This window comes from Crocuta crocuta, unplaced genomic scaffold, assembly GCF_008692635.1.
Source record: "Crocuta crocuta isolate KB4526 unplaced genomic scaffold, BGI_CrCroc_1.0 scaffold113, whole genome shotgun sequence".
Lineage (NCBI taxonomy): Eukaryota > Metazoa > Chordata > Mammalia > Carnivora > Hyaenidae > Crocuta > Crocuta crocuta.
The window spans coordinates 16,726,995-16,753,223 of record NW_027530368.1 but is presented as its reverse complement, the minus strand read 5'-3'; the positions used below and the strand labels follow the sequence as shown (position 1 = coordinate 16,753,223).

The 26,229-nt window shown below is 39.1% G+C and overlaps 1 protein-coding gene across 1 annotated transcript in view; it reads left to right on the top strand.

Annotated features, from left to right (window-relative positions):
- CCDC85A (coiled-coil domain containing 85A) overlaps positions 1-26,229 on the top strand; it is a 206,491-nt gene that overhangs the window by 160,249 nt on the left and 20,013 nt on the right. Inside the window, exon 4 of the mRNA XM_077766214.1 lies at positions 7,555-7,631. Within this exon, the coding sequence (XP_077622340.1) occupies positions 7,555-7,631 (77 nt within the window). The remainder of the gene's footprint in view (positions 1-7,554; positions 7,632-26,229) is intronic.

The window sequence follows — 26,229 nt, the reverse complement described above, 5'->3', positions numbered from 1 at the left end:
AGCTACGTGGCTGGAGCAGAGAGTGTGGTGGCATGAAGTGGGATGGCTGCCAGGTGGCCGGACCAGATCATGTGGGGCCCTGCTGGACTTACTAAGGACTTAAGCCTTTTTAAAAAAAAAATATTTATTTTGAGAGAGAGAGAGAGACGCAGAGCGAGGGGGAGAGAGAGAATTCCAAGTAGGCCTCATGCGGTCAGCACAGAGCCCAATGTGAGGCTCAATCCCACAAACCATGGAATCATGACCCGAGCCGAAATCAAGAATCAGGTGCTTCACTGACTGAACCACCCAGGTGCCCCTCTAAGGACTTTCTTTTATATGCAGCAAAATGGTGAGTTACTGCAGAGTTTGGAGAGGAAAAAAAAAAGTGGTCCAAGTGGAAGTGACTGGGCTTAGCATTTTGGAAAGAAAACCCTGGCCGCTATGGGTTGAAACAGAATTGGAATGAAAGTGGACCTGGTAGTGGAAGCAGAGCTAGAAAGTGGACCCCTGCTAAGAGACCACGGTGAGGCTGGGGTTTCAGACTATTCCGGGGTGGGGGTGGGGGGATAAGGTCAACCGAATTTCCTGGTGGATGGGAGCTGGGGTATGTGAGACAGTGGAACCGAACACATTGAGGAGGTTTTTGTCACAAGGCAAGCCTGGTGGTCAAAAGGTTTAAGCCTAGGGGCGCCTGGGTGGCTCAGTCAGTTGAATGTCTGACTTGGGCTCAGGTCATGATCTCACAGTTCGTGGGTTCAAGCCCCGCATCGGGCCCTGTGCTCACAGCTCAGAGCCTGGAGCCTGCTTCGGATTCCGTGTCTCCCTCTCTCTCTCGGCCCCTCCCCCACTCACGTTCTGTTCTGTCTTTAAAAAATGAGTAAGTGTTAAAATAAAAATTTTTTTAGAAAAAGGTTTAAACATAGGCCTCAGAGGTAAACAGCCCAAAAGAGGACAAGGTTTTAAAAACGTAGGCAGTGGAGGAAAGTGACCAAACAGATCCGTGTGCTCGCCTATCACTTCGCCCTTTGCAACCAATTCCATACCAAAGGTGTTCCCAGCTTGGGCCTATGCACTCACCTTGCCTCGTGTCTAGAACTCTCTTCTCCAAGGTCTTTGCATATGTGGTTTATCCGCAGGCCCTGCTCCCTACCATAGCTGCATTTCCCTGAATCTCGCTACGCCAGTACTCTGTCTGGTCTTGATCACACACATCTTCTTCACAAAACATTGCATTTGCTTTTCATTGCCTGTCTTCCCCACTGGAACGCAAGCTTCATGAACACACAGGCTCTTCCCACTTCGGCTCACTGCCATATCCCCAGTATGTAAGACAGCATCTGGCACAGGCAAACAAGTCTTGGTATTAAAGTAACTTAACAAGTCTGTATTAAACCCCTGCAGAGAAGACCACCAGTCACTGTGTAAAGTTTAGGGAATATTTCATGTAGCGTATTTGGGCAAAAAAGCAAAAGCATGAAATAACATATGAAAGTAGGTAAGGAGAAATCACAAAGCACTCAATACAGGATTCGTTAGCAAATGAGAAGAAGTAAACTAAAGGAGATTTATGGAGTAGGAAGAATTTAAATATTTAGGATTACCGAACTTCAGACAGCCACTTCAAATGGTGGCTTTCTTTCCACTGGTAGAAATCTCTGTGGCATCTTACTGAGCTTTCTCCAAACACCTCCAGTAACATGAAGTGTGTTATCATATAAAGCAATACATTCCAACCTTGAGATATTCTAATAATTAGAAAGTTACTTTTCATATCATGCATAGAAGAATGAGGAGTGTAGTGCTGAGCAGAGTAGAGTGAGTATTAGTCAAGGGAAGGTGCCGGTATTGACTCAGACCTAAGGGAACATGGGGCTATTGAATAAGCAGTGAATAGGTTTCGACATGGGGGGAACAGGATAGAAAATATTTCCTGTCTTTCAGGGTGCCACAGAAGAAGGATCTGAGAAGAGTAATATTAGCTTCATAGATAATGGAGTAGAGCAAGACCTAACATCATTTTTTACTTATTCAGGACAATTAAGCCTCCCAATTAAAAAAAATCCTATTTCTGCCCATGAATAAGGTAGTCTAAGTGAAACAGCCAGGCAAATCCAAAACTGCTGATTCCAATAAGATTTTTTTTAATAAGGAAAGCATCAAATTATAGTGAAAAATGTAATCACTTCTGGAGCAAATATGAATTCTAAGTAGGAGGCTGACCTTTGCTTGCCTGAGGAAGAAAGAGAAGCACTTCTAGTCAGAACAGTAATAATTTTTAAAAAAATACAGTTCTGAAGTAATTTCCTTAAGAATGTGCAGAAGCCTGTGGATGGTGGGATTAATTTGGAACTAATCCAAGCAGTGTCTTTAGAAGTTGGGTTTTCTTGAGGAGATTGCCTCCAGATTTGAAGTGACGTGGCCATTGGGCTCACTAGCTGAAGGGGGCTAACTCTGAGAGAGCCACTGAGAAGCTACCGTCTATATGCCCATGGCCACAACAGTCTTCCAAGTGATTTTCCTCCTATGTGCTCTTCCAAATGCTATAATTTGTCTTAAAATGGACCATTACTAGATTTTATTTTCTGCTCTGAAATTTTGGAGACACGATGGCACTTGATCTAATCAAAACCGCTCAGAAGTTTGGCAAACCTTAGACCGCAGCAACTACCCACAGTAAACCTTTTATGTACAATAATCAGAGTAAATCGTGGGAGATTTCAAGGGTGGGTGTTCCCCTAGGGAGAGAAACACTGCTTTCAAAAGCAGGGGGGAATGAGAGGGTTTAACATTTTGCTCAGAATATTTTCAAACTAATAGAGAAAAAGTCCAGCTACTTTATATGATTGAAGGCCTTTCAGGCAAAATGAAGTGAAATCAAGCCCAGGATATTGTCCAAGGAAAACACCAAGTTATTTTAAGCAAAGATCCATCTAAAATATCCAAAATCAGGAAGAAAAAAGAACTTGGAATTTACCTATGTAAGAAGCTGGGCGTCACTTCATAATTAGAAGATCCAAGATGGCAATCACCGTGATGCCCCAGCAGTGGACCAAATTCTTTTGAATGTATTTAATCCCCATTGTGAGAGGCCAAGTTTACTACCCTCTGGGTCTTCTTCTCTTATCTGCCTAATGAGGGGTCGGGGATAGGCTGAACTAGGAAACCTCTACGGCACATTCCAATTTGAAAATTGGGACCATTCAGAAGATAGGAATTTGGTGGAATTTTTGCCACTGTTGACTGGTTCTTATACTTGGTTTATCATGAGAGGTGCTGTGAACTTTTACATGTAATTTCAAAGAAAAGTAAGATACACAGAGATAAACTGTTTCTGCTTGGAAATAGGCCCAAGATTTACCTGAAGAACGTTTTGATAATGTCATTGGATTTTCACATTGGTATTATTGGCTTAACCTTGTATAGACGTTCTTGATTTCCCACAGTGGAAAGAGAAAATACCTTTTGGGGGGCGACGTTGAAAGTAAATCACCATCTGCTTAACTGTTTTGATGTTAGCTTTGCATATACTTGATTGTGTGGCCTTTCCTCCTTCTCCCCAGTATGTCTCTCTCTCTTCCTCCGTGTGACTCTTTTCTCTCATCGCTGTTTACAACACTATCATTCTTGGCTTCTGGTCCTTGTCCACCCGGTGTCTACACTTGCATCTCTCTGGCCTGTCAAACTTCTGTTGATCCGTTAAGCTCAAGCTTCTCTTTCATAAGAACTGCAAAGAATACTGACCTCTTTCTATATTCATGTTTTACATGATTCAGCACTGAATATCATATTACCTTACCATTTCCTTTATTTTTCCTTCCCCCGCACAACTTGTTACATACTTTTGAAAAGCAGGAGCTTTCTGGAATACGTTGTATATCTGTGTAGAGTATGGCATAGTGCTTGGCTGTTTTTCAGGAGCCTCCATCTCTGAGTTCGGAAAGCCAAGATGACATTCTAAAATCTAAGTTTCAACAGCTATCAGATACCAGTATAAAATGTGAGTGGTCAATTAAGATTATAGCACATTCTAATGAAAGGCTCGTGTGTGTGTGTGTGTGTGTGTGCGCGCGTGTGTGTATAGATGTCACTTTATAATGAAAAACACCATGAGCCCAGCATAATGTCTAGTGTTAGGGAATCACGATGGTGTAACCTGAAAGTAATTAATTTTTTTTAATGCTTTATTTATTTCTGAGAGACAGAAAGAGAGAGAGAGACAGAGAGCGAGCGTGTACAGGGAAGAAAGGGAGATACAGAATCTGAAGCAGGCCCAAGGCTCTGAGCTGTCAGCAGAGAGCCCGATAAGGGGTTTGAACCCACGAACTGTGAGATCATGACCTGAGCCGAAGTTGGACGCTTAACCGACTGAGCCACCCAGGCGCCCCGAAACTAATTTAATATTATATGTCACCTATATAATTAAAATTATAATTTCCTCAATTAAAAGGAAAAGGATAACAATGTTTGTCAGATACCTCCCTTAGGTCAACACTCAGCTGTAGTCCTCATTCCCTGCGTGTAATGGAAAACCAGCTTATTTTATAGTTGACGCCCTTTTGGAAATCCCATTGACAAGGAAGAAAGGGGAAGCAGCAGCCTGGGGAAGGGGTCATGGCAACATGGCCAAATACATCGTAGCATAAAAGGGGCTCCTTTTCTTTCTTATAAGAAGATTATACCTATGTTTTTTCCAGAGTTCAGCTGGAACTGGGATGTAGAATGTGGTATGTTTTAAAAGTATGGAGTTTCTTATACTTTATCCTATTATGTCTTATTTTTAAAATGTTCACATATTTCCTATCCCAGTATTTGCTATGTACTAGTAGTCAGGTTTGGCTAGCCTATGGAGCAGTAACAAGTAAACCTTGCAATCGTAAAAGCTTAACAAAACAAATGCTTATTTTTCTTTCATATCACAGTGGAAGGATTGGGTAGTTTCTTCAGTGGCTTTTTATATAGTGACTTGAGGACCAGTAATGTTGCAGAAAAATGTTTGCCTATTCCATTCACTAGGGAACTCTATAATTAGGTTATTGATGAATAAAAGAACTAACAGCTTGAATTCTCTTATTTATGCATGCACATCAGCTATTCTTCCTGTTGCCCCGCCCCCATTCCCTGAGGAGTTTTCTCATTGTGGTATCCATTCACTGTTAAGTAAAACTTGTAAAAGAGACCACCTGGAACAACAAGGCCTTCTGAAACACAGAACAATGTGGGCAGGTAATCCTAAAACGCAATCTATATTCTGAGAAATGTAATGAGTCTTGCAATAACTGGCCTTCTCTTCATCCCAAACCTAGCATCGTGCCCAGGGATGCAGTAAGTATGTGTCGAGTGAATGAACTCCCAACTCTGCTGAGCTTTGCTTTATATCTTAGGAAGCTAATTTTTGAAAAAGATTTTACCTCTCTAAAAATGTTTGCATCTTTTCCTCTCCCAGCCTGTATTTGCAGTGAATGCTTGGAAACAGAGATGAGGACTTCATCTGTTGTAACCTGACACTAAAATTTGGAATTTGGGAGTATTTTCCAAATTCATAAATCTACCCTCTTTAGTTTGAAGTGACATAATGAGAAATTCATAGTATAGATGGATGCCTAGTGAAGCCATGAAATATGTAAGCTGAAAAAACTTTAAAAAGAGAAGTAGATTGAAGTGACTGAAGATAGTTACTGAATTAAAATCTATTCAGTGGCATTTTCAAATGTCACCTAGTCACTCTGTATAGAGTCATTTCAGCTGTGTTAAGTGTCACGGCTTTGGGGATAGTGCAGTACAGGGACAAAAAGATAAGGTATAAATTATGAACAAAGGATAAAAGAATTATACTTGCTCATGGTTTAAACAGAACGTTTCTGAGCAACTTCTCACCTGGATGGCCCTTTTCAAGGGGCTGTTTTTCTAGAGTAGAGAGTGAGGCTTACAAAACTGTGTAAATCAGGCAATTTTACACTCATATTTTGATGATCTGCAAATCACTTATTCATTTGCTAGAGTAAACCAAATTCATGAAATCAATATGTTTGTTATTCATTTATGCTTTACGTATTTATTTATTTATTTGCCATTTGGAAGAGTCCCTAAAGCAAACATTTAACATTTCATTGATCTAAAAAATGAGAGCATATTTCTAGGAAATGTCTTCAGTTTCCCCTACCTTGTGTTTCTGGCTTGTGTGAGGGATGCTTAAAGCTAAGTCTTGTCCATTGGTGCGAAATCAGTGAGTCTTTGTATTAACGTCAGTGATAGGGACTGTCTGCAAATATTTGTGAAAACAGACATGCTGTAAACTAGTCTGGGATGAGCTTAATTGTTACATTTACAAATTAAAGACTAAAGTTTCTTATGTATTTTAGGAAAATAAAATACTGTCTTACTGCTTTGAAGGTCACGAAAATGGAATTGAGTTCATATAACCAATTTCCTTGTAAAAATTACAGTTTCCACGATGAATTTCAGATCAAGGTATTAATTTGCCTCAATATCCATTCTAACTTCAGATTGGTAGGGGCTACAAATATTTACCATTTAAATGCACTACCATCTTGGTCTTGCTTCTTGCTGTTTTATGTTTCTGAAGCAGAAGAACATGCACTGAGGTTTAATACTAACTGTGGAAATATGCTGGAGGAATTCTATTGTCATGTACATTTTACTATACCTGAAGTAGGTTTGTTCTTGGTTCATGAATCAACGGCAACTATGTTGCTATATGATGCACTTGAATATTTTTGCTTTAATGAAGAAGAGTTGCTGTCAGATTGTTACTCAGAATGAAACTCCTCTTTCCTTCCTGTACGCCCTTTCCTGAGGTCAAGGTATAAACTTGCAAGTTCCCATGGAACGGACTCTAAGCATGATGCCGATTCTTACCATTCAGTACACACCTGAGCTTGTGAAGAAATGAAAACAAAACGAGTTTTAAAGTCAGCACATGACCCCACCACTACCACCGGCTTACCTATAGATTTGGGGAAACCTTGGATCTGTGCCACGTTCTGCCAAACTGAAAGTCAAAATGTAGCCTCAATGCCCCTTAGCCCTTTTGTAACAGTTCTCTGCATTATAATCCTAATATCTGTAGATTGCTGAGAAGAATAAATTTTGCTCTTAAGACTAGAAGTATTTATTGGGAAAACGAAGGGAGCTGGGTGTTGGAAATGTTTTTTTTATTTTCTATTTTTATTATGACCTTGTAATTTATTTTGGTTATAATCAACATTACAAAAAAATCTTACATGGGGCACAGCTCTCCGAAAGCTCAAAAGGCAAAGTAAGTAGAAAAGGGAGTAAGTATCTTCAAGACGTCTAACATTCTGAGGGTTACATAGTGTACAAAAGCCTGCAGCCACACCTCCTTTAACTTCACCTAATTGTCCTTAACGTGTACAGTTGTTCAAACCGCTCGTGGTTTCGATGGCTTGTGTTACTGTTTTTCTGGGGAGAAATATATTTTTTTAAAGACTAGGTAGTCACTGCCTGATGTGAATAAATCGAACCAGAAATACCCTGACAGTGCACCAAACAAGACCTGTGTGTATAATGTGAGTTCTTTCTTTTTAATTTTAGAATCAACCTTGTCCTATGTTAGGCAGCTGGAGGCAAGAGTAAGACAGCTGGAGGAAGAAAATCGCATGCTGCCCCAGGTGGGTGACTTCCAGAAGCTCATAGCTAGTCAGTGTCATTTGAGTTGTAGCATTTTATCTGGAATTTAAAGTCTCAATTACATTTTCTCCTTTAAATGATAGAAATCATTTCGTAAATAGTCATTCATCAATGTACGGTGTGATTGCTTTCCATAATGACCATCATATTATCCGGATTCTTAAGTGTGATATTGAAGGATGCAGATGTCTAAAAAAAGAATGCAAAGTAATTTTGAAAGGAAGAACACAAGAGAAAGAGAAAATGAAGGGAAATAGAAAACGCTTGGATTGTACTACTATACATCTGGCACGCAGTTGGTGAATATAGGGAAGGGACTCTTATTTAAATCAAAAATTTGCTAATGTATGAGCTAAGGAAAGCTGCAGGTAGTTTGAAGATTTCACATTTTAATTAAATTAGTACTTGCTAAAATTCTTTCTGATATGATTAAACTCTTTCAATACAACAAAGCCATGACAGTAATTGACAGTTTTACTTTGGGGCTTACTTTCTTTTCCCTGGTGAATATAAAGTCGCGCATTTTCTGGGACTTAATGCCTTGCCATGTATTTTACTTATAAAATTATATGTATGGGCTGAAGTATCTTGGTGAGAATGATGTCGGTTGAGGTGGTGGTTCTTGGGAAATGGTGAGGAGTTGAACAAATCTCCTGAATCTAGGTTGGTGTTCTTTACAGACATGTAGACGGTAATGCATTCTAATATTTTAGAAGAGGAGTTTTCTAAGTTTTTAGTCACTAGTGTTCTTTCCACATTCTGGTGATTATTTCTATTTCATAAGTATCTAAAGGAAAATGAAGTCCTAGAAAAACTAAGTAAACAGTAGTTTAAATAAAAGACAGACTGGTTATAATTCAGGAGAAGGTATACAAGCATTAACACTTTGCAAAAATAACTTAGGTCTTTTAAATCTTATTTTGTTTTCAAACTCCTCTTGCTCATTAGTGATGATTTGGTCTGTCAGGTACTGCATGTAAGAATGCCTTTCTCTTTCTTCCATTGGCCAACCATCTGGCTAAAAATCGTGAGATTAAATGAAATGAATCTACTTCTCTCCCATCTCAAACTATACATATGTCAATACTCGTGTTGACAGAAGGGATTATTTGCATCATAAAATAAGATACTGCTGGTAGTTTTCTCTTTGCTCTTCCCTACTTTCCATTTTGAAAATTTCCTTTGCCATTTGTCCTTTTATATTGGATTCACAGTATGACTGTACCAGGGCCCTTGACTGAAAACATTGAACTTCTTTCTGTTCCAAGAAACCTAAAAATATAATCAGTTTATTGTGAGTATTCTATATGGTTATACCATCCCTGTTGCAACGGGGAATGTAAATGAAAAGCGGGGGGAGGGGAGTGAGATTTGTGTCTTAGTTTCCCTCTGAGTGGGAATTGAGGCTCATAACAAACACTGAAATGCTAGCATGTGTGCTATCTTATTTAAGAAGAGGCACAACAAATATGAAAATGATTGCAGGATTGATTTTTAAAAATCTGTAAAAGTGTGAGAGGTCTTGAAGAGAAATCAAAAGAGTCTTCAACTGTACTTAATATATCAAGTATATGCATAATTAGATACATAGCACTTGCATAGTTAAGAAGTAGAAGAGATTTAAGCAACTTTTCATCTTAAAACACGTTCTTCAATGCATTGCTATTTTCTATGAAGGAAGGTTTTTTTCTTTTTTCCTCCACAAGAAATGGCTAGGAAAAATCATGTCTTAGTGAATCTTAAGCTGTTATTGATGTGGGATGCACCATTATCATATATACTACTTAGAAAGAAAAAAGATGTTGTCAATTATACCTTGTCAGATTCTTGCTGATTTCAGAGATGTTAAAATGGAAAGACAATGATTTATAATTAAACAGCTCTGTACGTGTCCGATGTACTTTAATGAAAAGAAAAGCCATTGTTTGCTATATGCTATTGGACATACTATGCACAGAATACAGTTCAAAAACAAGATTTCTGTTAAATGTGTGTATCCGAGAAGAGCCTTCATTTATAGCTAAGATAGATATGATGGGACCACCAGTTCCAAATACTTAATGAACAGACAATAGAAGAGATCTGAGGATGGAAAACAATGGAAGAATCTCAGAGCAGTGAGAATCATGTACTCGTGGCAGGCTGAGATTGGACCAGATAACACAAAGGCATATGCAACTTATTCTTGGATGTTATTGGTACTATTACAAATAATTACGTGATATCCCTGCAGAAACTGTTTTTGACTGCATGATGTTCACTGCTTTGCAAGGTCAATTCAATGTGACAAGCTGACATCCCTGCATAAATTAGTCTCAGCACTTGATTTGAGTCTGAACACCTGATTTTTCCATTGTAAGAACTTGCTCACTGTGCCTTTATTAGAAAGTATTCTTTTTTTACTCCCAAGCTTGTAAAAAATATATCCTCTTAACTTTAGATACACAGGAATAAGAGTATAGTTGGCAATTGGGATTCCAAGTATATCGGATACCTTTTGTGCCTGATACTATTCTTTGCTGATAGTTCACTGTTTAGCCTAATTATGTACAGCATTTTCCTGGAGGAAGAAATCTCCTTAATGCTTATTTTATTCTTTATATAAAATTGTATGTAATTAGCTGAGAGTCACAACTTCACCCTACCAGTGTATATTTAAAAGTCAACAAGATGAGTATAATAAGTGCTTACAGATTTCTCTCTGGTTAGATGCAAAGCCTTCATTTTCCTAATTTATAAATGACACAGTTCCTCCTAGCTTCTTATAGGCCTAAGTATAAATAAAGCTTGGGCCCAGTTGTATATCCATGCAAAGTTACCAAGTCCCAGACTGAAGGGTTTTTTAATGCAAGAGCAGAGAGAAAAATGTAGTGAAAATGGAGTCAGTTCTGTCCAGTGGCGAAGAGGAGCCCACAGAAGGTGTGGGTGGGATAGCAGCACAGACACCGTGTGAGCATGTGGCTCTTTGCTCTGCCATGGTTTCTACAGCATCTCACAAGGATCACTGAGCAAAATCCAGTTTGTGAACACAATATTTCAAAGAAACAGTCTTAATATTTTCAGAAAATGCAGTATTATTTGCTAGGTATTACTTGAAAAGGAAATGTGTTTATTTAAGTCTTTATTTCGATAGGAAGACAACATGAAAGCTACCATCTTGATAGATTTTCAAGTATATGACTGTTATTATTTATAGGCATGATGATGTACATTAGATCTCTAGAACTTAATTCATCTTGCATATCTGAAATTTTATACACAGTGAATAGGAACACCCCATCCCCCCTTCCCCTCTGCCTCTGGCCACTACCATTGTATTATTCTTTGCTCTTAGGAGTTTGAGTATTTTCAATATGTCTTGTAAGTAGAATCATGTGGTATTTGTCCTTTCATGACTATCTTATTTCACCTGGCATATTTCCAAGTGATCATTACCATATGATCTAGCTGTCCCCGTTCTGGCTATTTACCCAAAGGAATTGAAATAAGGATATCAAAGAGATATTAGCACTCTCATGTTCATTGCAGCACGGTTTGCAGGAGCCAAGGTGCAGAAGCAACCTTAAATATCCATCAAGAGATGAATGGGTAAAGAAAATGTGGTATCTACATATAATGGAATATCATTCCACTAAAAAAAAGGAGATCTTGGAATATGTGACAACACGGGTGAATCTTAAAAAGTTTTTTTGAAAGTTGGTACAAAGGATCATTAAAGATCACCTGAATTTGGGATATTCTTTTCTTGAACACATAAACTGATGCAAACATTTTTTCGCTCGTTACATACAAAAATATCTCATAGGATTGCAACTAACCTCTCGTAATGCACTGAATGCTACTGCTCAGACTGGCCTGTGAGCTCCATGGGTACATATTCAATATCATATAAACCCATATGAAGATTGTGTGTTGAATAAATGTAGCCGCCATCTATGAACTTTTTATTCACTTTTAAATCTAATGAGGTAGATAGAGTCACCCACATGACATAAATAGGTATTTATATGTAACATACCCAGTGTGGTATAAAGTAGTTATAAGGAATTTTGTATCAAATTTAGAAGGAACATACCTATTTTGTGTATGGACATTTGTACAAAAACACAAACTATGTGTGGATAAAAAATTCTTTTTCAAAGCTGGATAGAACCTGAGAGATCACATTGGACAACCCCGTTGTTGTTTTGTTTTGTTTTGTTTTGTTTTTAAGTAAAGGCATACAAGAGCCACAGAATGTTGGGAGTACTTGGTGATACAGCTGTTGAAGGATGGACTCAAGCTAAGATGTAGGCCAATTCAGTGTTCTTTCTAGCCTATACCCAGCACGTCCTTTAATCATGTAATACCATGAATGGCATTCAGTGTAATTAAGCTGCTAAATCTGTTTTTGTCTTACTATCAGTTTCTTTTTTTTGAACACTTTTTTACCATTGGGTTTGCTTAGCCATCTCAGATTTCTTAGACACTCCATTCCTGATTTGAGGTAAGTGTTCTATGTTCCTTAAAGCTATGAATGGTATGGAAAAAAATGCATTTTACAGAGTCTTCTCCTCCCTGACATGTTTCCAAAATACTTCAGAACTGTAGTTTTGTACAAACATACACACCCATACCTGTGTGAGAGATTTATATGTAACAGAATGTGGTCAGAGAGGGCCTTTCCGTTCAGAGCGAATGGAGGTATGGGGGTAGGGGAACAAAGACTTCTAGTAGTGGTTTTGAAGGTACCCATGAAATGTGTTATTTTAACCCAAATTTAAAAATCTCGCTTGCATCTCTCATTCCATTGTCCTTGATGGTCACAAAGATTTTTAATCCAGATCTAGCTAATATATTTATGTGTTATATCTGCAATGAGGTCTACTCAGCCAGAAAATATCTTCAAGTGGATGATAGAGAACACCTATCTGACGATTTTATTATAAATCACTGTCCTTTGAAGAAATCAACCTGTTTTCAGACATAACCATCAGGTAAAAATTGTTATTTATTATTTTTTAAACGCTTCTCACCTATTTTGTGGGCGTACTGTGGATTTTTCATCAAGAAGAGACCAGAAACAAGCAGTTTGCTGTGATTCTAAAGTCCGTCAAGTACATTTGTGTAAAGTCCTACTGGGAAATCTGTTTCCTTTCATCAAATGCTTTGGCACCAACACCTGCCTGGAAAGTACTCTGCGTCCTTTGTGCCCCCGAGTCCCTCAGCAAAACAAGCCTCCACCTCTTGAGACTACCTTTCAAGAGATTTTCTAGAATCCATAGAAGTGTCCTAGCATATCTAGTGTCTGATGCCCACCCATGTGCTGTGGGTTCAGCCACTGTGTTTGAACTGCATGGCAACTCGGATCATGACTGTGTGGTCTCCTTTCAGCAAGTGTTTCTATTTCTGTTGTGCTAGCACACACAGAAGAGTCTAATTTTAGGACTGGAAATGAAAAATCTTCCTCTCGTGTAATTTGGTTAGTGTGGCCTCACAATGCAATGCACTGGGAAGGAGGCAGGGCCATTTCCAAAGCTGTTTCTGAACAAAGGAAAAGAAACTGTCACCATTGCCAGAAGTGCTGAGGAGGGCACACAGGCTGTACAGGTACTGAGCTTGTCATGTCTGTGGCAGCACAACCCAGGTCAAGCGGCACACCTCTGGAAAGCTCCCTCACCTATGTGCCAGTGCAGAGGACCAGCATCCTGGACAGAAATGAGGACTCTTTCTGATGCAGAGATTTCCCTCCTGTGCTATTCCATTTTCTTGCCGTGGAGATACTTATTTTGTTGCTCTTTTTTTTTTTTTTTTTTCACATTTTCTTACTTTGTTTCTCAAGTCATTTTTGTCGTATAGGGCCATAAATATCTGGCTCTGCCAGGGTTTGGAATTGCTCTGAAAAAAAAAAAAAAAAAAAAAAAAAAAAATCAGCCGCTATTGCACAAAAAACAGGCTTTAACAGAATGATGTCTTACAGGATGCTTAAAGCAAGTGGTGCTGCTATTCTTCAATTGTTAACTTGCATGGAAATTACCATTCTGACACCCCTGAGGAATAATTTGTGCAAAACTTTTTTTCATGGATACAACCCTATGTTGCACAACCAAAGTCGAATCTAGATGCTCCTGACAGAAGAAAATTCATTAAATCCATTAAGGCTTGGTTGCTGCTGGAGTCCTATTTGGGAAAAAATGGACTCCAGCAGAGGAAGAATGCTTGTGGATTGCCATTTTCTCTAAATCACCATGACTTACAGAATTAAAGAAAAGAAAAAAAAGCTTTCATGTATAGTTCAACGGGGTTTTCAGAGGACAGATGGGAGCTGCCAAGTGGTGTGGGTGTATTGCAATAAAAGAGACAGATCTAGAAAATAAATGTATAGGAGGAAAGTCATGTTGGAGAACCTGAATCAATGGAGACTGGAGTAGGGAAAAGCTAAAATCTATTAGTAAAAATATTGAAGAGCTGGAAATTCTTAGGAAAAACATCTAAATCAACATGGGGGCTTCCACAGTGAGGGGGTTTACAGCATTCTTTTGAGACCCACCTCAAGCTTGAGGGATCTTGTTTGAGAATCTTGGATACATTATGAGAAGTCTTCATGCTAATGAGAGAAAATAGATGAAATAAAAATGCAAGAAAATACAGCTATGCCACTTGCTAAACTTCTTAAGAGAATTATTGAATTTAAAAGGTACTCAGCTATTACAGACTGTGGTATCCATTCTTGTTTAACAGTACTGCCTTTTTCTATCCATACTGGCATGATACTGTGTGTACCACAAAGGCATATTTAAGTATTTTTTTTTAATTCGCAGTAGCCATAAAAACAGCATTTTGGCTACCTGTCCTAGGCAAAAATTGTCACAAAAAAATATAAGACTCTTTCAGCAAAAAGTTCTGCTGTGTAGTAGGATCAACTAGAATCATAGATACTTGAATGAGAAGCAATAGGGAGGAATATTTGGGGAAACTTGAGATGGAATTATAAGAGAAATTAATGTTGCCTTGAAGAAATGGCTCTCTACTCTTTTCCAAGTAAAGTGAAAAATTAAAAAACAGATGAAACAGTCTTCCCTTTTCTAATAGGGTAAGGAAATAGTCTCATAGAAAGTGATAGAAAAGAGGGGTGCCTGGGTGGCTCAGTCGGCTAAGCGTCTAACTCTTGATCATGGCTCAGGTCATGATGCTATGGTTCATGAGATCGAGCCCCACATTGGGCTGTGTGCTGACAGTGCAGAGCCTGCTTGGAATTGTCTCTCTCCCTCCCTCTTTCTCTCTCTCTCTCTGTCTCTGCCCCTCCCTCGCTGGCTCTATCTTTCTCTCTCTCTCAAAAAATAAACTTAAAAACAAGATAGAAAAAATTGTGTAGTATTTGATATGGGAATGAAATTAAGTAAATACCTTAGAAATATATATATATTTAACAAACACGTTACACTGAAAACTTGGGTCTTAATTGAAGCTTGTAAACAAGTAAGATTCCTAATTGAGCAGCCTCACTTTGATGTCCATTTCCCACTGGAGGTCACTACCTCTCTGACTGCTGTGACAGGGACATCTAATCCATCTGCCCCTCCTTTCTGGTGCAGACCTTTCCTATAGGCAGCTTCAGGCACTTTTCATTTAAAAGTCTCTACTTCTAATTTGTTTGTTTTGCTGCAGCCTGAGCAAAGAGATCAATCATGCTTATATCAAATTAAAAATTAAGCTTGGTGCCTCTTAATATTATCTACTATCTAAATGTATAGTAGACAAAGAGAAATGTAATACAGGAAATACCTGTTGCCTAAATAGAATATAATAATAAGTCTAGTATAGGCAAATAATTGTTCTTTGATAAAATAAGACAGTTTAAGTAAATACATTTCAAAGTGATTTGAGACTTTCCTAAATTATATTTAAGCTAGCATAGTATGAAAGCTAAGCAAAACATAACTAAGTTAATTTTAGAAAGCTGAGAGAGACCTAGTCAGGCGTGACTTTGGACTCTGTTAGTTACCAAGTAATTAAAGGAGTCCCTATGAATATTCGAGAGCAGAGAATAGGAATTAGAAGAGCTAGGACTCTGCATAATTAGCACTGGACCAAGATGACAGGTCTTAATCTTTGTGAACTTTATATGCTTTGAGCAACAAAGAGGATTGCCCTCTGTGATATGGAAGGTTCTGCTCAGCTCTGAGAACCCATGACTCTTTATCCAGAGAAAGCTTGCTTATATGTGTAATGTATAAGACAAAATAGGTGTGTCCTTTTTATTTTGATTAAAAATAATTCCTTAAAACTACAACTTTTACAACACTGGGCCTTTTATTTATAGATGCATATTTCATGTCCCTGTGGGTTATTCTACCTCATTGGGTTCTAAAGTTAATAGACTTTCATCAGATCACTTTTAAGTAATAGTCAAGGGTATCTATTTTTGAGGCTCCTATCACAGTAATGTGTATAACGGAGCTCACGTACTAGTCTAAGTCATGTGAGTTTAGGTGTAGTTTGAGAGATGAGATGCATTAATGTCCCTTCATGTTCATTTTTATTCTTTATATAAGCCCCACGTAATAAACATAAAGGCACTAGTTTCCCCTAACAGTATACCTATTTAAAAATAAACAAGGTGAATATGTAAACCCTTATAGATTTCTCTCTGGTCAGGTATAAAGGCGTCTGTTTCTTCTTTGCTAAGTGTGGTTCCTTCCAGCCGTGAACATTCTGAGCTCCAGGGGAAAAAAAGAAGACTGTGACCCAGTCCTAGAATCAAGGGACCTTCAGTCAAGCACAGATAGAGAAATACGGTGAAGATGGAGTTGGTTGTACCAGTTGTAAAGAGAAACTAATAGGACATATGGATGGACTATCCGTCGTTACCAGCGGGCACAGCACCCTTCCTCCGCTGTGCTCTGTGCTCTCCCGCAAGCGTCATGGATCTGTACTTAAATCCCGTGTGTGACTGTGTGAGCCCAACATTTCAAAGAGAGACCCAAAGTAGGAATAGTCATATTAGGTATTATTTACGTATTCCATATTATTACTTGAGGACTTAGCTTTTAAAAGTTAGTACAACTAGAGGCGCCCGAGTGGCTCAGTTGGTTAAGTGTCTGACTTTGGTTCAGGTCATGATCTCCTCGTGTGTGGGTTTGAGCACGTGTCAGGCTCTGTGCTGACAGCTCAGAGCCCGGAGCCTTCTCTGGAGTCTCTGTCTCCCTCTCTCTCTGCCCCTCCCTTGCTCACGTTCTCTTTCCCTCCCAAAAATAATCAAACATCAAAAAAATAATAATAAAGAAATGAAAGTTGGTACAAATGATAGTGAAAGGTCACCTGAACTTAGGACATTCTTTCCTGAGCCCATAAACAAATGCGAACATATTTTAAAATCACATTTAAAGATATTTTCAAAGATTTCATAGAATAAGTCGAGACCTGACATTTTAGAGAGAATTTGTTTAATTATGATGAAAGAGAATACCAATAGAGGAAATGTTGAAAAGTTAACTTTTATTTACCTGCAATTTATGCAGAAACAATCTATATTCTTTATTTTTAAATGTAGCCTACTTGTCAGGAATTCAGTTCTGAGATAAGTCAAAATAAATTACTATGAAAGAGACATGACAAAGACCTGATATTTCACACGTTACTATTTTTGCAGTACAATAGACTGAGGAGAGAAACCAGAGGAATTGCATATGAATCGAAGTCAGCTAGACTTGTGAGATACGGAAGGAACCATGTCCAGAGAAAGATAATATATTTTTCAAAAGATATATGATTTATTGTATTCATTCTGTATACTAAACTTCTACAAAGTAGTTTCTATGTCAATAAGCAGTGGACTGTTCTGAAAAATAACCACCACCCACACTTGTAGATGCGGCCTTAATGAATATAATAGAAGACTGTGTTTCCTCATGCCACACCAGAGCAGACTAGGGTCAGCCAGATGGAATCCAGCTCTCCCAGCTTACCTTCAAGTATATGGCTTTTTACCTGTCCTCCTAAAGCTGTTCCTGACTTTGACTGTTGACTGGCTGTGATAGTGATATCCTGGCCATTCCCCTGCCTCCTATGATCGGGGCTCCCAACATTGTCTGAGAAAATCCCTCCACTCCTTCTTGGGTTCTACCTTATTCCAGACCGAAAGCTAAGGGGAAAATACTCTGCCATGCCCACAGGATCTAGTGTTAAGCCCAGAAATGGAGGTGGGGAGGTAGAGTTACTATTAACAAAGGGCCAATCTATTCAAAAATTGTTCCTCCCTCTCAAAGAACTCCATTATCCTTCATTCAAGAGTCTCTCTCTGGTCTAATTCTTTCCTTTGGGAGAACTTCTTTTCCTCAAGTTTATCAGGACCTCACAAAAACTGATTCAACTTAGATATTTGTGATTTCAAGAGCACTAGTCAAGGCACACAAGTAATCAAGCCCTCTTTCAGAATTTTTACCTTCTTTGAGGTTTTTCTAGTTTTCATAATGTAGGTTAGTGGAGTAGAAGCAACTTTTGAATTAATATTTCTCTTAAAAAGAAAATTAAACACAAAAGGAGATCGCTAATCACCTTGCTTAAAACTCTTGGACTAATTATTATTTTGCTAGTTTCACTAATCTAGCTGCTACTCTTAGCAGTTGATTAGGAACAAGATTGCATATAGAAACATAAGGATCAAAGAGAAATGCAAATTTGACTCAAAAATAATGTAGCAAACAAATTTCGTACCGTCTTATTTGACCTAAAATTCCTCTCATTTGCAACAGAACAACATGCCAGACATAAGTTCTAATGTTTGACAGATAACAAATAACTAATAAACCCAGGACCAGCTGGGAGCCATTCTGGACTTACATAAAATCTGGCTCCAAGAAAGGAGTTTTTTGTTTTTTTTTTTAATTGTCAAGATATTTCAGCTGTTTTTGACCCCCAACTAGGTGTATCTTAATGTCAAAAAGATCATTTCTTTATTTAAATATTTTCATATGCTAGAAAATTTACTATTTATAACTACAGGAATCTCATACAAGAGACACAAAATACACACTCAGAAATAAATGACTACACTAAACTTAATCGCAAATAACATTATCCTTTTGGGTGGCAAGCATGTATTGAGTGCCGAAAGGTAACAGAAGCTACAGTTTGAATTTGGCTGACATCTTTTTGACAGAGTTTTACAGGGGGCTTCAGCAACTTTACATCTTGAAATTAGTTACCTTGTTTGGAGCCAGCGCCATTCATTTTCCATTCCCTGTTCCTGTCCCACTCCTATTTTAATGCATGAGTCCTTCCTTAGCCAGCAAAATTCGCACACTTTTGTCAGTGAGTTTGACAAATGGTACAATAGTCGGTCATGGCAGCTCAGGCTCTTTGCCAGTTGAAAAGGACTTGAGAGGTCAGTGTAAAACTGGACCCTCCAAATGCTCACTTGTGAAGAGGGTGGCTCATGTGGCATCATAGGCATTCATTCTGCTGAAGAGGATTCTCTTGGTTAGAGAAACCAGTTATACAGAGGCTTTAACATTTGAGAACGAGATCAAGATGGACGTGAGGGCAGGTAAAGGCAGTTACCTCTCCACTGTTTTTCACTTAAAACAAGCACCCTGCCCATGATCTTGATATCGACAAAGTTCTCCAGAATCATTCATGAGAGTGTCCTAGGCTCTCAACTCTGGCAGTTTCTCAGGGCTGTAAATGATGCTGTAGTGACTTACTAATCAATAGGACCTTGCTCTTTAAGCCTAGAAAATGTCCAGTGTTGCTATCACATTGATTTTTAATACTTTATCGCCTTATTAAATTATGCATTTTAGATATGTCTTTTCTGTTCGTTCTGTTTGAAGGCATCAATCCTATTGGTCTTACGTGTTCAGAATCTTAAATCTTCAGGGCCCAAGGAGAGACGTTGTAGGTCATGAAAGGGATAGTGCCCTATTCTTTTATTTTTATAAGCTCTTAAATGATGGGACTGCAGCCTGAAATGGACCTTTCTGCCTGTGAGAAACGCAGCTTGGGCCACAGCAAAATGAATAATTTACAAGAATCTGTGACCCTTCCAGTTGAGTCTGCCTCATGGTGCAGACGGCACACAGGATGAGGGTGGTTGAGTCACCCAGTTTACCCTAGAGTCTTGTTGCTGTCACAAGCACTATAACCACATCCCGAATGTCAGCTGAGGTCCTGGGTATTGGACAAACACTGAGTCCATCTGGAGGCTGATTCCCATTCTGACCATGGCCCCTATGATGATGTCTGTTTTGCAGGTTAGAGAATGTTCACTCATGGGCAGAGGCAAGGTTTGTGCCCAGATGTTCCATTACTATTCCTCTAGCATTCTTACCATTCTGCTGAAACCTGTCACTTGGCAAATGTGTTTCTTTTGAAGCAAGATAGTGATGAAAACACCACAAATCACCACCACTGGCTTCAGTGTCACCAGCCAAAATATACCTCTGGTATGGTATCATTGGGGTCCGAATTGGGCATTAGCCAAGAAGCATGGTTGAGTTTTTAGTCCATCTGTTTTACTATTCGCTGAGGGATTTCATTGCTCCAATAATGGTTTTCTCAGCATGGGAAGATCTCATTCTTTTATTAATCTTAAGGACATTTCTAGCCCTTAGATAACTGATTAGTCAGGGAAGAATATTTGTCTACTTAATACTTAACATTTCAGGCTCGATTATAGTTTCTTTGTAAGCCACTTGCTTCTTCTTCCAAAAAGTTCCCTGACTATTCCAGTCTGTAATAACTTTCCTATCCTCTTATACTAGGGCTTGGTGCTTTTTAAATTAAGGGCCAGAGAGTAAATATTTTCAAAGTTGTGAGCCATGGGGTGGTTTGCAACTACTCATGTCTGCCATTGTAGCAGGAGAACAGCTGGAAGTAGAGTAACTAAATGAGGGGGTATGGCTGTGTTCTAATAAAACTACTATAAAACAGGTGAAAGAGTCTGGATTTGACTGATAGTAATTTGCTGACCCCTACACTACACTGAAATCGCTTGTAGTTACTGAAATCTTAATATTTAAAAATTTTTTTAATCTTTATCTTTGAGAGAGAGACAGAGAGCATGAGAGAGCAGGGGAGGGGCAGAGAGAGAGGGAGACACAGAATCTGAAGCAGGCTCCAGGCTCTGAGCTGTCGGCACAGAGCCCAACATGGGGCTCGAACCCACAAACAGTGAAATCATGATCCGAACCGAAGACAGACACTCAACTGACTCTTAATATTTTCTTTAATTAGTCTATCCGATTGTTATGTAAATTTCCACGTGTACATAAAGAATGTATTCTATACAAAGAATTTTTCCTCTAAGTATTACTTATATTTTCATTTCCTTTGTCTTATCATCCCCATACCTGCCCTAAGTTATCAATATCTGGGATTTGAAAAGTGCTGTGAGTAAACCAGAGGAGCAGTTGAGAAGACACAAAGATATTCTTTCCAATAAACCACTTAGCTTTAGGAGGAAAATCTGCTGGAGATCAAGATGCCTGCATTTGACTTGAAAAGACAAGCCCTCCCATATAGGAAGGACACTTGTGATACTAATGTATAGGAAGTCTATACTCTGAAACACACGTTTGGCGATTGAAGCTGTCCTTTAGTAAGTGATTGATTATATTGCTTTTATGTCCTTGCATGTCTTAGAGAGATTGCTGGAAAGATAACATGGGGCAGGCTTATCTTTAAAATAGATACCCCATGGCTGATGGCTTGGAAAGAACATGAATTGCTATATAGTCCTTTGCAGACCAGTGAAATTCTAAATCCCTGTCTATCATGAATAAGGAAAGCCATTTCTGACTTAGAAGGAGGTCAGGAACCAATTAATCTCCCTTGTTCTTTAAGGGAAGACATTGCGTGATAGAATGAAATCGGGAGATCGCTAGTAAGAATAATGTGAATTCTTTATTTTTCTGTATTTTAATATTCTCTCCTTCCATGATCTTTGTCAAATACATGGTTTTTAATGATTATCTGTGTCATGCTTGAAAAGGACAAAAAGGAAGGGCCTCCAGCTGTCCATTCATGCAGTCTCTCTTCATGGGGATCTGCAGGGGCTTTGGGAGGAACAAAGGAGGGCCAAGGGTAGTTGGGGTCTCCTTCATGTTGCCTGTGGATCAGGAGGAGACCTACAGGAAGGTGAGAAAAATTCTCACTCATCCTCTTGGCTTTATCACTAGGATTCATTGACATCAGAAGAGTCCAGGGGTGGAAAAGAGCCTAAAAAGAGCCAGATGCATTTGCAATGCTTTCATGGTAACTGATGGTAGTCTGGCAATTATGAAGCTTCTCTATAGCCCTTAATGTTCTCCAAGTGCCCTGCAATCAAGTTGATTAGTCACCCTTCACTGCCACCACATGAAGCTAATTGATAGGGCTCTCCATTTTGGTCTCTCCGTTGAACAAGTGACTTGCTGAGGATCAGGCAGTGGGTAGCTTATGGAGCTCATTAGTCTCTGGGTCATTTCTTGAGCTAGCGAAAGTCTTTTGGCTTTTGTTTTTGTTTTTAAGACTGCTCTGGGCAGCTTAGGAAAACTTATTATTATTATTGGTTAACCTCATTGTTTTCCAGGGTGATAGTTTTGTAAAAATTCTAACTTTTAAAAATTCCTTTTTAAAATCTGCCTTTTCTAAAAGGAATTTCTAAATTTCCTGGGAGTTTTAGCAATGCATTTTAAAGTTCAGCCAGGTCCTTGACTTGGGTGATGCTGTCAGAATTTTGGGACTAGAGACTTCAGGAAAAACAAAACTTTTTAACCAGGCAGACTTGGTTTGTGGCATTCGGTGTGGTCAGAATTTGAGGGGAAGCCATTTTCTATATCATCTACTTATGCTGTCACGTATCCCCAGAATTTCAGAGGCTAGACGAAAGCTGTGACCTTGCAATTTGGAATGAGAAACATTGACATTTATTGTCAGGTTAATGCAGGGGTATTCATTCAATGATAGGTGATTAGTGGGCTTCCCCTGCTTTTCTCTGTATAACCAAAACAACCCCCAACAAATAGGGAATGGGATTTCTGTTGGCCACGAAAGGCTGGTTGCTCATATCGGCCACTCTTTCAATAGTTTACCCCGCAGATATTTTTCGAGCACCTCTTGTATACAGATACTGTTGTAGACAGTGAGGATAGAGCCCCCATTGCATGAATAAGAAATTCATGCAGTTTACATTTTAGTGGGCTATTATTTTAAAATGATAAATATGTAATACGTAGAAGTAATGATCACTGTGAAGGAAAACAAAAGCAGGGTACAGAACTGGTGAGCAACTGGAGTGAGAGAGGGTATTTTACATGGAGTTAGAAGAAGAAAGACTCTTGGAGGCCATAACATCTGGAGGATCAGAAGGAATATGGGAGAGCATCCTAGGAAGTGAGAATAGCCAGGGCCTTCGGTGGGAGTGAGCTAGGCATGCGTGAGGAAATGGGAGCAAGAAGGCTGGTGTGGCTAGAGCAGAGTGAGACCGAGAATAACGGGGGGTGAGGTCAGAGACAGGCACGTAACAGATGCTGTGGATTTTGTTGACCCACGTCAAGTGTTTGGATTTGGGTCTGAGTTGATGGAGAGCCACTGGAGGAATTGAGCAAGAGTGTGATATATCTAGTTACATTGTCAGAAGGTCACGGAATACTGGGTAAAGACCAGACTGAAGAAGGGAGAGGGAGAGGGCATAGGGATACTCATTAGTGAGCTAGGTTGGTCGTGTAAGAGGCTAGTGGTAGCTTGAAGTAAGTGGTAGGGTAGAGTTGATGAGGCTGCGTCACATTCACAGAATATTTTGAAGTAGAGTTGAAAGTGCTCAACGATAGGTTGGATCTGGAATATAAGAGATAGAGAATGCATATGGCTTCATAGTTTGGACACTGAGAAGCCCAGGAGGAACTGTTTACACAGGCTATCCAGTGACTGGCAGCCTAGTATGGTGTGGCAGCACCACGAAGAAGTAAGAATGACTCCTTGGACTTTGATCTAAGTAATTGTATGATTGGTAGTGGTGTTTATGGAGATGCGGAATACTGGAGACAACAGGTTAGGAGGTTACAGGGAATCAGGTTCTGTGTTGGACATGGTACATTTGAGATGGACATCTGTGAGGGAATGTCACCTACAGAGTTAGATGTATACATCTGAAAGTCGGAGGAGAGGTCAGGGCTGGAGATACAAATTTGCAAGAATAGATGGCTAGGGGACTGAATTAGAACTTCTTGTTAGAATGAGTGTTGGGGAAAAAGAGGTTTGTGGACTGTGACCTGGGACACTCTGAAATTTAAAGATAGGGAAGGAGAGAGTACAGTGCAGACTGGAAGGAGAGGCTCATTCAGCTTTTTAATCTTCTTGAATTGCAGATGATTTGTGAACTGACTTGTGTACTAATTCTGCAAGGTTTTTTATACTTGAACTGTCTGGGGGTTTTTCAATTTACCTTTTGGAATATTATCTACTTAAAAGAGCATTTATAATTTGAACCCAAAACTGTTGGTTTTCACCATAAGTTACCTATGTTATGAGGTAGGGCACAGACAAACCTAATTTTTAAGTCCCTCATTTTCTTCCTTCCTGGTAAGCATTGTTTCTGAAAAAGGGCTCATGCTTTCTAGATGCTTCCTTTTGTGCTCTGATGGTATTCTCACTAGTGGGGGATTTCGTTGCTCCCTGCTAGAGATTTTATTACCACCATGTAGGCAGAGGCTACACTGCCTGCAATCTTTTTGGCCAGTCTTGTTTTTGTAAGACTTGAAGCATGAAATCATTGTGAGTACTCCAAGAGAGAGCCTCCAAGTGGCGTGGGTGGAACACAGGCTAACAGACAGCCTCACTTGCTGTAGTATTAATATGGATCCTAGAGACATAGCTTCCCTTGGATGAAGCTGACTCTGCCTCTCTGTCCTCCTCTCTCTCATCTTGACCTTCCCATTTCGCGATCGAGCTTTGCATAATGGAAGACTCCTTGAAGAAAACGAAGATCCTTCCTTTTGCCAAAGGCAGGGCAACAAACATCACCCCACTGAGTACTATTTCTTAGTCAACTCAGCAAGTAATTTATCTTAAATAGCTAGCTGCTTAGTCCCTGGGGCTCTCGCTNACACAATAATAAATCAATCAGCTCTGCTCTGCAAGCCAAATGCAGTATTGAGTAGCGTTCCTTTTTAGCTTCCACATCTATCCTGGCAATTCAGCTCCATGCCCTCCCAGCCCCACTCAGGCCTCCTTGACCTCCATTCGTACACGCCTGAACGTATTCAGAGATGTTTTTCTCAACAAACATGCCACCAGTGTTCACTATTTAATTATGTTAACCGGATTGAAAAACCATTTAAATGTATGCTCCCTTTTTTTTTTTCCCCTAGAACTTTCAGGTTTCTTACTGGGGATTGTATGGTTAACAAAAAGACAAGAATTAAACACATAAACTCATTACCTAGAAGCAGAACATATGTCACTGTAATTGTTCACATTTCCTACCTATTAACAGCTAACTTTTTTTTTTTTTTTTTTTTTTAACCAGGCCTTCATTGTTCTTCTTTGTCTGCTGTCATTCTGGCTACAGAGATACAGGGTGTTTGCTGTCTTAGCCCTTTCAAGATAGTCCTTTTTTTCCCCCTGGGGTTTGCCCTCTCTTATTCTTGTAAAAAGGCATCCTGTTAACCTCTGTAATTACTTTCACTCATTTATTTTTGGGGTGGAGGAACTACGTTTCTATATCTGCAAGTTTCACCTGGAGTACAGGTATTTAAAAATTACTTTGTTTTTCTCCCAAGAATATTAAATTGTTTGAAGGGATATTTTCATCCCATGAAGATAAAAGCCTTTACAAGTTAAATATTTTACAAACTCTTACATGTCAGAAGAAAAACTGTGGGAGTATCTGTGAGAAAGATGTTTTGGGCTTTATATTGGTAATTATCTCTTTGATCTTGATTTTTAAATCTGATGAAGGAGTTACATTCATTACTTCCACAGGCATTTTCTAGCCTGGTGAAGGGCATGACCAGTTAGCTGGTGCCCAGCTGGGAAGCTGGGAGCCATCCTGGGTTCCTCCGTCAGTCTTACTGCCTACATTCAAATCAACACGAAGACTTATAGGGTCCTGTCCTTTAGTCTATCAATATTCTCCTTTTCATTCCTTCTGCTATCGTCCGGTGAGCAATGAGTAATCATTGCTCCGTTTTCCCTTGAACTTCTCTGTCAGTCTCCTAATTGGACTTCATCCCAGCTATTCTCGTCCTATCCAGATCATCCCCCACATCATTACTAGAAGGATCTATAAAACACAAATCCGGTCTGGTCACAACTCCTGCCTCTTTGTGGAATAAATTTTAAATCTTTCATATGGTATAAAAGGTTCTTCATGAACCTTCTTTCATATCAGCCTCAGTTCTTGCTGCTCTGTCCCTCACATCTTTCTGAACCACTTCTGTTTCCCTGATCTTGGTGTGTATCTAAAATTTCAGATACTTTGACTTAAAATTCTTTGTCACATCTTCTGTGACTCCACAGACCTCAATCTTAGCCGTTATTTGGCATAGAAATGAAGAATGAGTGAAAAAATATTGCTTTGTGGGTTTTCCTAGCTGGAAATACCTGAATACTCACAGA